The 16,277-nt window shown below is 43.7% G+C and overlaps 1 protein-coding gene across 1 annotated transcript in view; it reads right to left on the bottom strand.

Moving 5' to 3' along the window:
* LOC110308876 (ubiquitin-conjugating enzyme E2 E1) overlaps positions 1 to 8,291 on the bottom strand; it is a 52,095-nt gene extending 43,804 nt beyond the window's left edge. The window contains exons 1-3 of the mRNA XM_021181199.2: positions 8,182 to 8,291; positions 7,444 to 7,628; positions 3,087 to 3,137 (exon numbers count right to left, since the gene is read on the bottom strand). Of these exons, the coding sequence (XP_021036858.1) occupies positions 3,087 to 3,137; positions 7,444 to 7,595 (203 nt within the window). The 5' untranslated portion in view covers positions 7,596 to 7,628; positions 8,182 to 8,291. The remainder of the gene's footprint in view (positions 1 to 3,086; positions 3,138 to 7,443; positions 7,629 to 8,181) is intronic.
* Between the last annotated feature and the right edge of the window lie 7,986 nt (positions 8,292 to 16,277).

Raw genomic sequence — 16,277 nt, 5'->3', positions numbered from 1 at the left:
TGTGTTTTAACAAAGTAATGTGTCTAATTTAAATCTACACATTGATACTGACAGAAAGAAGTCCAAGAAAGGGTGAAAACCTTTCATTAAGTGAAAACTAATTATTCAGCTTATTCAATAAAATTTATAATTGATGAAACTACAATCTCACTATTAAGGACTGTACTTATGCTGAGGGTAACACCAGAAAAAAAAATGTAATGTATCAATTTATATATATCATTTAATTCACACATCTTAATTAGAAGCTGACTTCAAAAAGCATCCAAGCTACATTATCTGTTTTGTCTCCAACATTTAAGGCCATCAAAATATTAAATAGTTAAGTCCTATAGAGGGTCAGGTAGGATGGCTCAACAGGTAGGCACTTGATCCCCAAGCCTGGTAGTCTGGGTCACTAAGACCCACTTTCTGCAAGTTGTCCTCTGACATCCTTATACACACTGTGGCACATGTACATCCCCACACATATACAACGTGAATTAATTTTTTTGTTTTTGTTTTTTCGAGACAGGGTTTCTCTGTGTAGCCCTGGCTGTCCTAGAACTCACTTTGTAGACCAGGCTGGCCTCGAACTCAGAAATCCACCTGCCTCTGCCTCCCAAGTGCTGTGATTAAAGGTGTGCGCCACCACCACCCGGCGAATAAATGTTATTTTAAAGACTGGTTTTAACTTCTATACAGGTAGCAGCACAAAATATAAAGCCAAACTCAGACAAGAGCCAAAGACAGAAATCACAGCATGACACAGGGTGGTGACACTAGGAAGGCAGTCAGAAGCAGAAGCTCAAAATTCATTACCACTTAAAACAGTGGTTCTCAACTTGTGGGTCATAATCTCCTGTCACAGGGGTCTGTCTCATAGCAAATATCCTGCATAGCAGACATTCATATTAAGATTCATAACAGTAGCAAAATTACAGTTACGAAGTAGCAACAGAAATAATTTTATGGTGGGGGCTGCCATAATATGAGGAGCTGTATTAAAGTGTCACAGCATCAGGAAAGTTGAGAACTACTGACTTAAAAGAACCAGTGAAGAATATCTCCAAAAATTAAAGCAGTTGCTATGTATAAAGTGCAGCTTAATATATACACTTGAAAAATAAAGATACCTAGTATGTTCTTGGAAATCACACTCTTCCCAAAACATTTTAGAATAGTATGGTTTACCTTCCCACCATGCAGTGGAATGGCAAATCCCCAGTGATTGGTAATGGTCAAAGATTTCAGCTTGAAGCCATGATTATGAGAATTTACAAAGATAAAAAGTCCTTCGTGCTTCAGAAACACAAACTGCTCACAGACAAACCCTGCTACAACATGGACTCAAGCGTACTTTTCCTTCTTCTAAAAAAATGATTATCTCATGAAAATCTTCAAATTGTTTACAGTTTTAAATCTGATAGCACTTACCCACAAGAAAGCCACTGTATGTTTGAATAACTGATACTTGTTTGAAGCTACTATTTATAATTTGATCAGCTAGAGCTGTTTGAACTCACAAGAGATGCACACAAGGGAGCCGACACCAATTGCAGTGGCAGCTACAGCACAGACCTACCGTAGGGAATGTCTGTGATTCTACACAAACAACCAAGGGAAGTGTTGGGCTTTCATCTCTTAATATTTCTCTACTTCTCAAACACTGAAAAATGATCAGCCACACAAGAAATTCTGAGAATAATTAGTGGCTCAGTTAAAGAATCTAGTTTAAAGTATCTTTCTGGGGATGTAGCTCAGTTGGTAGCATGCATGCATGCATGAGGCCCTGAGTTTAGCCTGGCATAAAGCCAGCATGGCACCCCACACCTGTAATGCCAGCACTAGGGGCAAGGTAAAGACAGGAGAATGAAAAACTCAAGGTTACCCTCAGCTAGACATTGTTTGAGGCCAGCCTGAAACACTGTCTCGAAAGAAATAAAGAAAGAAAGAAAGAAAGAAAGAAAGAAAGAAAGAAAGAAAGAAAGAGAAAAAGAAAGAGAAAAAGAAAGAGAAAGAGAAAAAGAAAGAGAAAAAGAAAAAGAAGAGGTATCTAATCCTCAAAATAACTTTCTTACAAATCAGGACAAAATTTCAAAAAGTACCACAAATCTGATCAACACTATGAACAAATCCATACAAAAATGGACCAGATGGCTGTGAGGAAGATGCTTATAGCTCAAGCCTGGCAGCCTGAGTTTATCCTGAGAACCCACATAAAGGTAGGAGAGATCAACCAACTCCACGAAGTTGTCCCTTAGCCCCTACAGGCACACATCATATAGTCACACACAGACTACAACATGAGTGTTAAAAGCCAAATACTTCAGTTAGCTTCCACCCTGAATGTCTGCACATACTTGCTTTGGATATCCATCCACTAATATTTGCCAGTAACTCCTACCTATAAACTGAAAGTACCAATGAAACATCACCTTCCATTCAAGGCTGATCCTGGTTCTAAGATTTTTTTAGACCTCCATGATTCAAATATCAGTTTAGACAAATCATCATGACTTCTTGCCATCTTGACTCAGAAATGTAAAACTGGTGATTTTAAATAAAGCCGAGTGGCAAAGACATCCTTTGAAAGCTGGCTTCAAACTATCTTCACACTGGATTAAGCAATATCAACAAAGAACACCACCTTTTGAGAGTTTAAATTTATAATTTAAAGCAAAATTATTCTACTAAAGCCACAGGTTACTTCCAGAATTGCTTTGTAAAGTCAATACAATAATCTGACGGTGTTGGTCTAGGACCAGCTTGTTCTCACTGTACACTCCAGCATCTAAGGTAGTACTAACACAACATGCCCCAAACTGCATGTGTAAAGGCTGACATCACCTATAGCTACAATAATAAAAGGCAAGCTCCTTTACCTAACTTCAATTTTGTTTATATACACAAGTGCCCACTCCATGAAAATCCATCACTTCTCAACATACCTTAGCCTGTTACATGCCACACCCATAGATACATTTACATTTCATTTGATGTCAGCACTAAACCATGCACAGACCATAGAAGAAAAGCAAAATTCTATAATAGAAAACACAAGACAGAAGTTAGGAGAATTTACTAACGATCCATAGGCAGCTTACCTGCAGTTTGGTGGAGGGTCTAAAGTGATGTCTGCCAGCTCCTTCTGGATCCTGGGAGATCAGGAAACAAAGTTAGTTGGAGGCCCTTCCAGAATCAGGTCAGTAGCCCACCTTACTCCACTGAGGAAGCAGAGGATACTTAGAGGGCCCAGGCTGGGGAGACTTCCCAGTGCAGGGGAGCAGCTTGAGGTAGGTCTCTCCCACCAATACTGCCAAGCACACAAGGGCAGTTGGCCTCGGTGTTTTCCATTTAAACAGTTTAAAATTTTCTCAATTGCTGCTTCCCCAGCTTTCCCAGTATCTCACCCGTGAATGAATATTAAAGTCATTATCCTGAAGTGAGTCTCCCCTGGGATTCCCTCAGGTCTGGTCCCCCTGTCCCGGAACCCCAGGACCAGAACTCTGAAGTACTGGGCCTTTTGGCGCGCTAAAACAGTGACTCCACACACCAGCTCCACCCCCAGGTCAGGCCCATAGTTCTGATTCTCCCAGCAGACCACAGAACCCCTGTCAGGTACCCCCCCCCACACACACACACCCGCGTCTGACCAGGGACCCCCCCACACACACCAGCGCCCCCCGCAGGCCGGGACATCAGCGCCCTCAGCAGGTCATTGCCGCTCAGACCCGGGCACTGTCCGCACCCTGGAGCAGTGGCCTGCCGGCAAAGCCAATATGGCCGCTCGGGCCCCAGTGACCGCCACCGTCAAGGGTCGAGCAGCCCTGGAAGTGTTGGGTGGAGCTGAGGGCAGCAGGACCCCCGGGCGCCCCGCACAAGTGCACAGCCACCTGCACCCGCCGCAAGCACCGGCCCGTTCCCAGCCCGACTTCCCGGGCGAGGACGAGCTTTCTCGGGCAGCCCCAGGCCCGCAACCCGCACCCGCATCTCCGCACCTCACAAAGAGCCCATCCCCCATGCTCAGGCCGAAGCCACTGACAGTTCACACCCGCCTCTGGCCTTTGTCTTCGCTTCGGTTAACCCAGACGCTGAAGGCACCAGTTAAAAGGACAAACTTTGCAGCCTTAAGCTGCCTCTTCTAGGGAAGGCTATTTGTATAACTTCTCATCCTAACCAGCTGTTGTTACAACTTAAAAATTCATCAAGGCAGCTCACTAATCAACACTCAAACTCCGCAATCTGAATGACAATGGATGTTTTCCCTTTCCAAAGGTTTTTGGAGGGTAAGAAGAAGCCCGCTATTATGCATTGACATTTTTAGCTGGTACTTCTTTCACATTAAAAGGAAAACAAATTGAGTGATGCCTGGGGAAGTTCTTCAAACTTTCCTATTGAAGAGCACTTCCTGTCCCTACAAATGTGGTCCAGTTTAGAACATCCAGTCTCTACTGACATTATTACTGTCCTGCTAAATTCCACCACTTCCAGAAAGCACTTCAGTTTGCATCTGGTGTTTCATTCCCAACTGGATGTTAGTTTGGAGGACTAGTTTCCGGATTCTTGTATGTGTTGAAACTGATAATTTTCAGATCTGTCAGAGAGCAAACTGTCCCCATGAGCTGTAAAAAGGACAAATTGTTGCTTTAATGCTTAGAAAGTGCCGCTTCTAAGAAGGCTGGTGATAGCTCACATCTAAAGATGCTTGATGACCTCAGTTCAATCCCTCAAAGCTAGATGCAGAGAGAGAGAGAACTGTCTCCAAGACTTTGGCCTCTGACCTCCACACATGTACCCTGACACGCCTGCATCCACACATACCACACGAATACACACAAAATAAAATTATAAGCTTTTAAAGTCCAATACCAGGCAGTTTTACTCACTGAATCTCAAACACCACCATTTGCAGCAATTCCAGACTACTGATGCAAGGTCTGAAAGTGATTCAAAGGCCTGTTCAAAAAGTGGGTCTAGCTCAGCAGTTCCCACCAGAGCTCTCCTCTACCAGAGACAACACTCCACAGTGAACGAATCCCCTTAGCCTGCCCATGGAGATTTCATTTTCACATCATCTTCTGGCACACATGCCCTTCCCAACAAATTCCAACCCCCATCCTAATTTCCCTTTCATTCTTTCTTAGATACCATTTTCACTTTGTGCCTTTTGATGTTTTTGTTTTGTTTTGTTTTTTGAGACAGGGTTTCTCTGTATAGCCATGGCTGTCCTGGAACTCACTTTGTAGACCAGGCTGGCCTCGAACTCAGAAATCCACCTGCCTCTGCCTCCCAAGTGCTTTTTGATGTTAACCTTAGCTTTCCTTTAACACAAATAGCCACTCTTTCAACAAGGAATCTACAAGTCTAAATCTGTTGCACTAAAAGGCACATACTGCATGTTGGCTTGCAGGTAAAAACCATCCCTTACCGTTTCCCACCTGCCATTTCTACTTGTAATGTTTCTTTACCAGCTGTTTCTGAGTAGTCTCTCATAGGCCAGGCTGACAAGGAATGACATGATTGTTCTTCACTCCCAAAGGTTTTCTGAGGGTAGGAACTTCTCCAGTCAACACTCAGTTTGTTTTTCTTTTTACTGGAGAAAAAGGTCCAGCTAAAAATCAGCAGGGCTCAGTGCATTATAGTTGGCTTCTTCTGAACCCTGCAAATACTCTTAGAAAGGAAAACTCTGAATTGATCCTACCTGGCACACTCCTGGGCTTACCATTCTTGATGATGCTTCATGCCTGCTAGGCCCGTACACTACCATCTAAGCTATCAAATAGTTTTACATTTTTTTGTTTGGCATTTTGTTCATGAGACAGACTTTCATGGAACTCAGTTTGAACTCACAGGACATCTATCTGTCTGTTTCTGTTTCCAAAGGCTGAGCTGACAAAAGGCCTGTACCACTATGCCCAGAACTAAGTTTCTAACTTCCTTAAGCATACACAAGCTGTGTCTATGGGAAAATCTATTAATTTGTACTATACTGGCAAAAAGAAATCTACTTTCTATACCTGTCCATTTTCTCCTTATGTCTAGCACAATGTAAAAGCCCCACTGACATCACAGCTAATGTTCTGCACTGGGGCAGGACAGGTCAAAAGTAGAACAGAGAGCTTAAGGCCGGGATTGATCAAGAAAGGCCATCCTGAGCAAGAAGGATAGAATCTAGGTTCAGGGAGATTCACAGGGGTTCATCAAAGACCCTGAAGAGGCTGAGATATAATCAGACCACTGAAACTGAAAACAGTTTTACCAAAGCATCAACACCTTTCTCCAGACCTGAACAGTAACCATTTAAAATGAGCTGAAGTTACTCTATCAGTCCACTTAGGTCACTAAGACAGCATACCAAGTTTCTGAATTTCAGGTCAAGGAAAACAACAGAACAAACTGACAATCTGTGAGTTCCAGGCTCACTACTCAGCAGAGAGATCCGAAGCCATTTAGACCTTCCATTTCATTTAAAATTCTTTTAAAGAATGCCCTTCCCCACCAGCCCACAGTTTCTGTTCCTTACTATGGCCAACTATCTCAACAAAAAAAGGAGGTATGAAAGGAGAGGAGAGGCAGGCTCCCAGGTATCTACTAGAGATTATTTTAAGGAACACAGGATCAGAGAACGTGACTTAAGGTTGCCCTAACCCTAACCCTAACCCTTGACAGAGGTAAATTATCCACCTGTTTTTTTACACAAGAGAGAGATTATCGCTGGGTGTACTAAGTGGCTCACCTCTGTAACAATCAAGAGGCTGAGACAGAAGTGCTGAGTTCAAGGCCAGCTTGGGCCAAAAGAGACCTTGTCTAGTAAAACAAGTCTTTCTGAAAAGTGTCAAGCTGAAGTTTTTAAACAGAAAAGACCAAAAAAAAAAAAAAGTCCAAAAATAACTGAAATAATTTTACAGTTATTCACTGATTCTTTCATCTCCCTTAACTCTCCAAACAGGCAAAGGTTCTTCAAATTCTGCCAGAAAACATGACATTGTTTTAACCGCTAAGGAGAGTTAGTTATTCCTTAAGCGATGTATGGAGAAAACTCTATTCAGAAAACACCACCCCTGCAACAGGTGAAGAGGAAGAAAGATGGTCAGAACTCGTTTTGACAGAGTTGCCCAGGAAGGTACTCTTAATAATGAAGTATGATGACAGCCTCCGGGAAGTCAGAGATTCGTGATTACTAGGATGAAGACTCTGAAATCACATTGAGAGTCACTCATAAAAGTAATGAGGATTCTTGAAACTTCAACAAGAAACGGACTAGGCCAACCACAACTCCTGCATATGGACAAGGGCACTAACAAAACCAGAGGCAGCGTGCAGTAGAGAAAACAGGTGGGACTCCCATGCCCCATTTTCCTGCCTGAGAACTCACGAGAACGTCGTTGAAGCCTCCCTCCCTGACATGCAGCACGAGGCCACGGGGAAGCTCGGATGCCTGTGGAGAAAGGAGTGGGATACCTCTTAGCGCTGGTGGAGAGGAGCTTCGAATTTTTGCTCATGCTGACTTTACTCTCCTTCTTCTTGGGGGTGCTGCCTTCTTTCTCGGTTTGCTGGTTGGAGGACGAAGATGACGAGGAGCTGGTGCTGGCCCTCGAATCGTCATCCGACATAGCGAACCCCCCACCCCACCCCGCGAACGGCCCCTGCAGGGGGAGGAAACAAAACAGAAACACAGACCATGCAGGCGCTGCAAAGAGGGAAGGAACTCCGCTGTCAGGAGGGCGCGGGCCGGGCCGCCCCCGCTGCCTGCAGAGGCTCGGGGCCCACCGCCGCACCGGCCGAAGAGACACGGGGGCCACGATCGCGCGGGGGGCGGCCCGGGGAGGGCCGGGAGCCGCCGCCGCGGTCCCCCAGGCCTCCCGGCGTCTGCTCGAGTTTGGCGAGGTCGGGACGAGCCGAGCAGCGAGAGTCGGTGAGCAAGCCGAGCGTGGGCCGCGTGGGCCGCGGGGACACGGCTCCTGGCCAGGCCCGGCCACGCGGGGCTGCGCTCGCAGGCCGGCGCGCACAATGCGCCCCGGGCGGGCGGGTCCCCGCGGGGACCGGGCCGCTCTGACAGTTCGCGCGGCCCCCGCCGCCCGGGCCCGCCGCGCCATCCCGGTCGCCCGGCCCTGCTGCCCGCGGCCCGGCGGTGCCGCCCGTCCCCCGTCCCCGCGGCCCCAGGCCCCGCGGCCCGCCCGCCCTGAGAGGCCCCCGCACCTCTCTTTGTGTCTGGCTGCTCCGTGCCGCCGCCGCGGCTGCTGCTGCGGCTGCGACTGGGCCTGGCCACTCGTGTCTCGCTCTCACTGGGAGAGAAGCGGAAGTGCAGCAACAGCAACTATTAACCAGGCAATGGCTTCCCCGGCCGCACACGCTCCGCGCCACTCCTCCTCTCCGCCCCGCCCCGCGCCCCTCCCCCGCCGCACCTGGGGGCCGCGGCCCCGGAGCCCCGAGCGACCCCGGCTTGGCCTGGGGACCCCGCGCCGGGCGGAGCCGAGGCAACCGGGCGGGATTGGGGGGCCACTGGGGCAGGTGGAGCCCGGGGTGACCAGGGGAAGTTCTTCCCAGGAGGGCTTTGGGAAAAGGCTGGGGAGTGAGGTGGCCGGTGTGGGGAAAAGATGGTACTCTCCTGGCGAGGACTTTGACTCCTCCCCAAAAGTGATCCGTTTGAAAAGAAAGAAAAGAAAAGAAAAGAAAAGAAAAGAAAAGAAAAAGGAAAGGAGAAAGGAAAGGGAAAAGGAAAAAGGAAAGGAAAGGAAAGGAAAAAGGAAAGGAAAGGAAAGGAAAAAGGAAAGGAAAGGAAAAAGGAAAGGAAAGGAAAAAGGAAAGGAAAGGAAAAAGGAAAGGAAAGGAAAAAGGAAAGGAAAGGAAAAGATCCCCTAACAGGTTTTTCCTTTGAGCTGATGACACTTGTTCCTCCCTCTGGCAATTACGTGCTTGGAGCAGAGGTCACGCCTGTGAGAAAAAACCCAGACTGGGATTCTGTTCAGGACACCAGGCATGTGCAATTTTATACTAGATACCACCCTCCTCCCCCTTTCACTTGTTATTGAAAAGGATGTGGACTTTTTTTCTTTAATGTATGCGATTGGGGCTCGGGACAGGTAACTACAACCGGGCTTGGGATTGTAAGATCACTGAAAATAAACCTTGAACCAATGATTTCGACAGGATTTGGATTTTTTTTTTTTTTTTTTTTTTTTTTTTCCGAGACAGCGTTTCTCTGTATAGCCCTGGCTGTCCTGGAACTCACTTTGTAGACCAGGCTCACCTCGAACTCAGAAATCCGCCTGCCTCAGGATTTGGAATTCTTAAATTTGATATGTCTGAGTCTTAGAAATGGGGGAAAAGGTTCTAGAAAGCACCCTACTTTCTTTTTACTCCAATATGATGCTATTCAAATAATATTTTTAGGATAATCACACAACAATGCCACTAAATTGTTCCTTGTGTGGCACTGTACCGAAATTTATTTTTTAAAAAATTCCACCATTAAATTAGGACTTAGTTTCTTACCAGTTTGCCGTTTACCCTGAAGGGAACAGACCCCTGCCATCCAAGTTCACACACAAGATCTTGTGTACTGAGCAGACAACTGCACTCGAATTTCCATGGTCCACTTTAAATTACCTCATTCAAATTGTCTTTGCTTCCCATGGCAACAGTGGCTTCAGTTACCACACACACATGATATAAAGAAAGCTCACAGCATATCCAGTAGCCAGAAGAGCCAACATTCTCACTATCAAGCTAAGCCTAGCTGTCCATCTGAAACTACAGCTGTGTAAATATTCATAAAGTAATTGCACACTTTATTCCACTCAGTCTTTGAGGAAAACTGCATCTAGTAAAAGTTGTCTTCAAATTGTGTATAGAATCAGTGATAAGACTTCTTATAAGATATCATTTGAGCCTCCTGTCAGTAGAAAGAGCTATTTCTCTACTACCCAAAGCAAATGATTCCCCCCTCAACCCCACTTTGGGACAGAGTTTCTCAGTGTAGCTCTAGCTGTCCTGGAATTCTAGACCAGGCTGGCCTGGAACTTATAGAGATCCACCTGCCTCTGCCTCTCAAGTGCTGGGACTAAAGGTGTTCACCACCACCACCAGGCAAACATAAATTTTGAAGAAATCTCCACAATTGTTTGGTTTTGTATGTGCTGGTAGAGCTTATAAATGATGATAATACCAGCAGGTCATGGTGGCTCTGTCCCAGCATTTGGGAAGCAGAGGCATCAGACCTCTATGAGCTTGAGACCAGCCTAATCTATATAGAGTTCCAGGCCATCCAGGGATACATACTGAGACCCTGTCTCCCAAAAAAAATAGTAAAAAAAAAAAAAAAAAAAAATTAGTAATGAGTAAATAAAGATAGCTATATATTCAAAAAATAGTCTGATATAAAGATTACAATTTTAAAATTTCTTATTTAAGATTTTATGTGTATGTAGACCAGGCTAGCCTTGAGCTCACAGAGATTGTCCCTCCTCTTCCCCCTGAGCACTGAGATTAAAGATGTGTGACACACCTCCAAGCTTCTATCTTTCTACTTTTTTCTTTTGGTGATTTTGGGAATTGAACCCAGGGCCTTAACCCAGGTCAGGTAAGTTCCCTACACTCCTACCCAGACTGACTGCGCTCCTAGTTACAAGACTAAAGAGTCTGAGCTGGCTCCCTAGCATCAGTTTCCTCATGCATAAAGGGCAAGAATATCCACATTGTCAGATGCCTATCTATAACATACTCAGTTAGCCATCCCACAAAATAAAGGAATAATTCAAACCCTGGGGTCCTAGGATGAATTTTCTAGGGCATTCTTTTAGGATGTGGGATCTTTAAGACTTGAAATTGATGACGAATACTTTATTAGAAAAATCATTGTCAGGAGTTCAAAGCCTTCCTCAGCTATGTGGTAAGTTTGAGGCTATGTCACATGAGTCCAGGCCTGTTGCAAAATAAATAGACAAATTTAAAAGAAATAAAGAAACTTTTCAGAAGGAAGACAGACTTAAGAAATGAGGATTTTCATGTCTGGAAGGGCATAGACTACTTTCTGGCTTACATTCAAGTTCCCGTTGAAGAAATGAAGGTGGAGAAAGCCCAAGGATCTTATTCAAAGTTGGCAGTACAACCTCTTGACACCTAACCATCCACACACAATGTTAGTTCAGGCAGTGCTGATATGGAAGAAGGCCTGCAGTTATGCTAAAGAAAAATAAATTGAATATGAAAAGCAAGCTCAGATAATATTTTTTAAATGCACTAGCTGTGGGTGTGATAGAATGCTCCTGTAATCCCAGCATCTGGAAGGGGAAGCAGGAAGATGAAGGAAGAGTCCAAGAGTGGGAGGGGCAGGAGGAGCTCTAAACCAGGCTCTGAAACAAAGCAAGGTCAAGGCCAACCTGGGCTACTTGAGACTGTTTCAAAAAAAGAAAGAAACACAGATTATTAACAATACCAACCAAGTGAGCTGAGAAAGCCACATAATCTGTAACATTTACTTATTATTAGAGCACACTAATGTCCTCTATTCAAGTTCTCCATCCCAAGGACAGCCATCACTACTCATTCTGTATTTATGGATGTATTTCCATATCTTTTTTTTTTCCTAAAAGAAAAACCAATAACTACCTATTTCCTCATTCCCAATTTCCCCAGAGGAAGCTGTTTCCTGTTGTGGACTCTGGGAGTGCAGGCAAATGCCTCAAACCCATTAAGTGCTATGATTGGACTGCTCAATTTACAGTTAAAAAAAAAAACAAAAACAAACAAAGAAACAAACAAAAAAAGGAAATTAAGGAATAGTTAAGGAATTGGGAGCTGATATCCCAAAGGCAGAGGCCCCACATTTTACCGAGTTCAGGTTCAAAGCCAGGCTGAGACAAATAGGAAACACACACACACACACACACACACACACACACACACACACACACACACGAGAGAGAGAGAGAGAGAGAGAGAGAGAGAGAGAGAGAGAGAGAGAGAGACAGAAAGAGAGACAGAGAGACAGAGAGAGACAGAGAGAGACAGAGACAGAGAGACAGAGAGAGACAGAAAAACATTCAAGTTCAAATAACAAACATGGAAACTGACATTTGTTAATATAGCTGGGAATGGTATTTGAAGTCTGTAAGCCAGCACTCACAAGGCTGAGACAAGAAGATCACTATAAATTCAAAGCTATTCTGTGCTATATAATGAGTTCCAGCTCAATATGGGCTATAGCATGAAACCTTGTCTTAAAACCAAAAATAAAAATAGCAAGAAATTGGATAGACAGACAGACAGGCAGGCAGGCAGACAGATAGATGGTGAGTGGATGAATGATATGTAGATAATTCATGTTTTCCCTTTCCTTTACACTGCTTGTGGTTTAGGTTTGTTTTCATTCTTTGCTTTCTATTTGAGACTAGGTCACTCTGTGGAACCCAGGCTGCCCTGTACCTTGTGGTCCTCTTGCCTCACCCTCTCAGGGCCTGGGATTAGAAGAGTTTATCACCACATCAGTCTCTCTTAACATAGTTTTTAAAACTTTCTTAAAGCCAAATAAAAAAAGATTTCCTTTTTCTGTCAAACAAACAAAACCATCCTGTGTTTGAAATATTACAGGGGTTTCTTCAAAAAGAAGAAACTGTGGGTTTCTGCCCACCAGCTTCACTGCATAATCTCCAATGGATAAACAGTATGAGGGACTTTTTGTCTGGTTTCATATTTTTGTTTTTTAAAAACTATTTGTATAGGTCTATTTTGAGAGTTCATGTGTGTATGGCCTCTTTTCCTACCTTGTAGCTCTCTGGGACTGAACTCCAGTCATCTGGCTTGCTGGGCAAGAGCCTTTACCTGCTGAGCTGTCACTGGCACTGAAGAAGACAAGGAATGGGCACAAACTAAAGCCTGGTTTCAATTTGGGTGGTTTTCTCTTAGAGAGGGGAACAGTTGGCGGTCTGAGAGAGACTGACACTTTCAAGCCCCTGCACCCACTCCTCTGATGCCACCACAAGAAGCTAGGAGATGTTGTTTTTTTCTACCATATGGAGACATTGGACAGCCAAGAAAATCTTAGAACTCAGTAAGGTCTGATAAGAGTTGTAATCTCTCAGGCAGGGGCAAAAGGCATATTTACTGTCTGAAGGTGAGCAGGACCTATCTTCTCAACATAAAATTCAGCACTTTTCCTTTTGAGGACCTTTTTAAAGTAACTAGGCTTCATTCATTTGTGTGAATGTATTATGTGTGTACTCGTGTGTACTCGTGTGTACTCGAGTCTCTCTCTCTCTCTCTCTCTCTCTCTCTCTCTCTCTGTGTGTGTGTGTGTGAGAGAGAGAGAGAGAGAGAGAGAGAGAGAGAGAGAGAGAGAGAGAGAGAGAGAGAGAGAGACTGGACCTTGTTATGTATCCCAGGTTGACCTTAAATTCACAGAGATCTACCTGCCTCTGCCTCCTAAGAGCTTGCTAAAAAGGAACACTTGGTTAAATTAGGCTTCTTCATCAAGATAGATTATATTAGAATATAATTGGTTAGAACAGTTCAGCTTGTGATTCTTCGATATCTCTAATTTTCACCCTGAATTTAGCACTTTTTCAGTTTACTGAAAATTGGGAAAATGAAATAGTGTAAGAGAACACGAATGCCGTTCAGAAGGCTCAGACAGGTTTATGTAAAATTTCAGGGCAGCTTAGCTGCAGAGTGAGTCTCTGTTCCCCCTCTCACAGAGTTTTATGATGTTTCTTAAAGTCATTTCCATCTCTTTATTTATTGTCTATGTGTGTGGTGGAGGGCATCTGTGCCACAGGATGCACAGAAAGGTCAGAAGACAACTTTGAAGAGCTGGATCTCTCCTTTCACTATGTAAGTCGTGGGAATCTCAAACCATCATGGTGGCAGGCACTTGACCCTCAGAGCCCTCTGTGCTGTTTCTATGGTGTGGCAAATTTGTCAGCAGATTTTTGGATCCAATTTTGAATCCAACATTTTTTTTTAAGATTGACATTTTTTTATTTTTACTTATGTGTATGTTTATGTGTAGTTATGTGTACTTAAAGGCAGGTGCCCACAGAGGCCAGAAAAAACCAGCAAAGTTGCTGGAGTTAGAGATATGGACTGTTGTGATGCACCCCAAAGGGGTTCTTCGAACTCCTCTGTAAAAATGGCAAGTGTTCCTAACTACTCAGCCCCTGAATCCATTTTTGCTGTTGTTGCAATAACTATAAGTGTCAGAAGCAGTTAACAGCAGAGATACCAGTATTTTGTCCTTGCTATTTGGAGACAGAGCTTCATGTATCCCAGGCTAGCCTTCAACTCTCAGTGCAACTGAAAGTGACCTTAAAGTTCTGATCCTTTTGCCTTTAGCACTTCAGGGTGCTAGGACTGCAGGCATGAGCTATTATACCTGACTGAAACATTCTCTCTTAAAAAACAAAAAAGCCAATGGCGTATGCCTATAATTACATGGGAGATGAGGCAGGAGGCTCATAGGTTCAATATTGGCTACAAAGTAAATTCAAGGACAGTTTGGGCTAAAAAGCCAGCCCTTATTTGTGAATAAGTAAACATTTTGAATTATATATACATTTACATTGTAAAATTATTGTAAAAGAGTTTTTAAAATAAACAAACAAACAAACAAACAAACAAACAGAGGGCCTGGTAGAGATGGCTCAGAGGGCAAAGGTACCTGCTGCCAAACCTGGTGACCTGAGTTCAATCCTTAGGGCCCAAATCATGAGAGAGCCCATTTCTTCAAATTGTTCTCTGATAATTAAGTAACATACAGAGCCAACTATGATACTGTATGCCTGTAATCCTAGCACTTAGGAGGCTGTCTCAGTTGGACCGGGAGTTCAGATTTTCCTTTGCTCCACAGGCAGCTTGAGGCCAGTCTGGGTGCACTACAGGAGACTTTGTCTCAACAACAGAGAAACAGGGACAGAAAGGAGCGTTTACCTGTCAAAAATTGTCACTGGTATGAAAGACAATGAAAAATTAAGACTCGAGAGTCTAGACAGACAAGGGCACTAACTGTGACTGACATGTGACCCAGAACCAGAGCCCGTGCTGGATGGGAAACATAGACAGAATTAGGCCAATTAGAAACATTAGAGTATGAAGTTAGATTAGATAAAAGTGCTGTATCAGTATTTAATTTCCTGAAGTAGAAAATTTACTGAGGATTTTTCTTTTGTATTTAGAAAACGCACACTAAAATCTTACAGGGGAAGGAAGCATGATGTTATTGATCTTCCCAAAAGTTTAAGAGCAATTGTGTGTGTGTGTGTGTGTGTGTGTGTGTGTGTATGTGTGTGTACACGCACGTGTGTGGGCACATGCACTCACACAGGTGCAGAGGTGTGTGATTAAATATTGTAAATTGGTAAATATAGGTATAGGGTATATGAATCTTTGTAAAATCATTTGATGTTCTCCCCCTTTTCCTTATTTGGTCCTCTGAACTGCATAAAACAAGGCATGGCAGGTAGCATCTCCCTGTAATCCAGCATGCAGGAGACAGAGAAGAATCAGGACTTTAAGGTCATCCGAAGTTTGAGGCCACACTAACATACACAAGATCTTGCCTATAAATAAATAAATAAATAAATAAATAAATAAATAAATAAATAAATAAATAAGAAAGAAAGAAAGAAAAATTTAAAGTCGTGAAGGAAGAAGTCAAGGAAGACACCAGAAGATGGAGAGACCTCCTGTGCACATGCATTGGTAGTATTAATGTTGTGAAAATAGTTATATCAAAAATAATCTATAGGTTCAGTGGGATTTTCCCACCAAATTCTGAAGCAATTCTTCCTAGAAATTGAAAAGAAAAACCTTAAAATTCATATGGAGGCATGAAAGACTCTAGATCTCAAAAACAACCCTGGATAATAAAACCCTTGCTGGAGGGTATCAACAAACCGGCTTTCAAGTTATCCTGCTGAGTCATCGCAGGAAGAGCAGCATGGTATTGGCACAAAGGCTGAAACACTGAATAAGACTGGGGACCCAGATATAAGCCATACAACCCAAAGATGCCAAAAATACCCACTGAGGAAAAACAAAACAAAACAGCATTGTCAACAAAAAGTGCTGAGGAAACTGACATCTAGAGGTGGAAAAATGAAAATGAATCCTTTTCTCTGTCAGAATTAAAATGAATTCCAAGTGGGTCAAAAGCCTCACTAGTAGACCAGAACCATACAGACGGAGGCGTGGGGATCTCACTCCAGCATACAGGCACAGAATAAGATACTCAGAATAGGAGCTTGGTCGTGCGGAAAAAAGATTCAAATCAAAAAGTACAACCTATGAAATTAAAAGGC

Source organism: Mus caroli, unplaced genomic scaffold, assembly GCF_978045245.1.
Source record: "Mus caroli unplaced genomic scaffold, Mus_caroli_1 scaffold_12, whole genome shotgun sequence".
Taxonomy (NCBI): Eukaryota; Metazoa; Chordata; class Mammalia; order Rodentia; family Muridae; genus Mus; species Mus caroli.
Note: the sequence above shows the minus strand (reverse complement) of the source record. Positions and strands in the feature narration are given on the sequence as shown.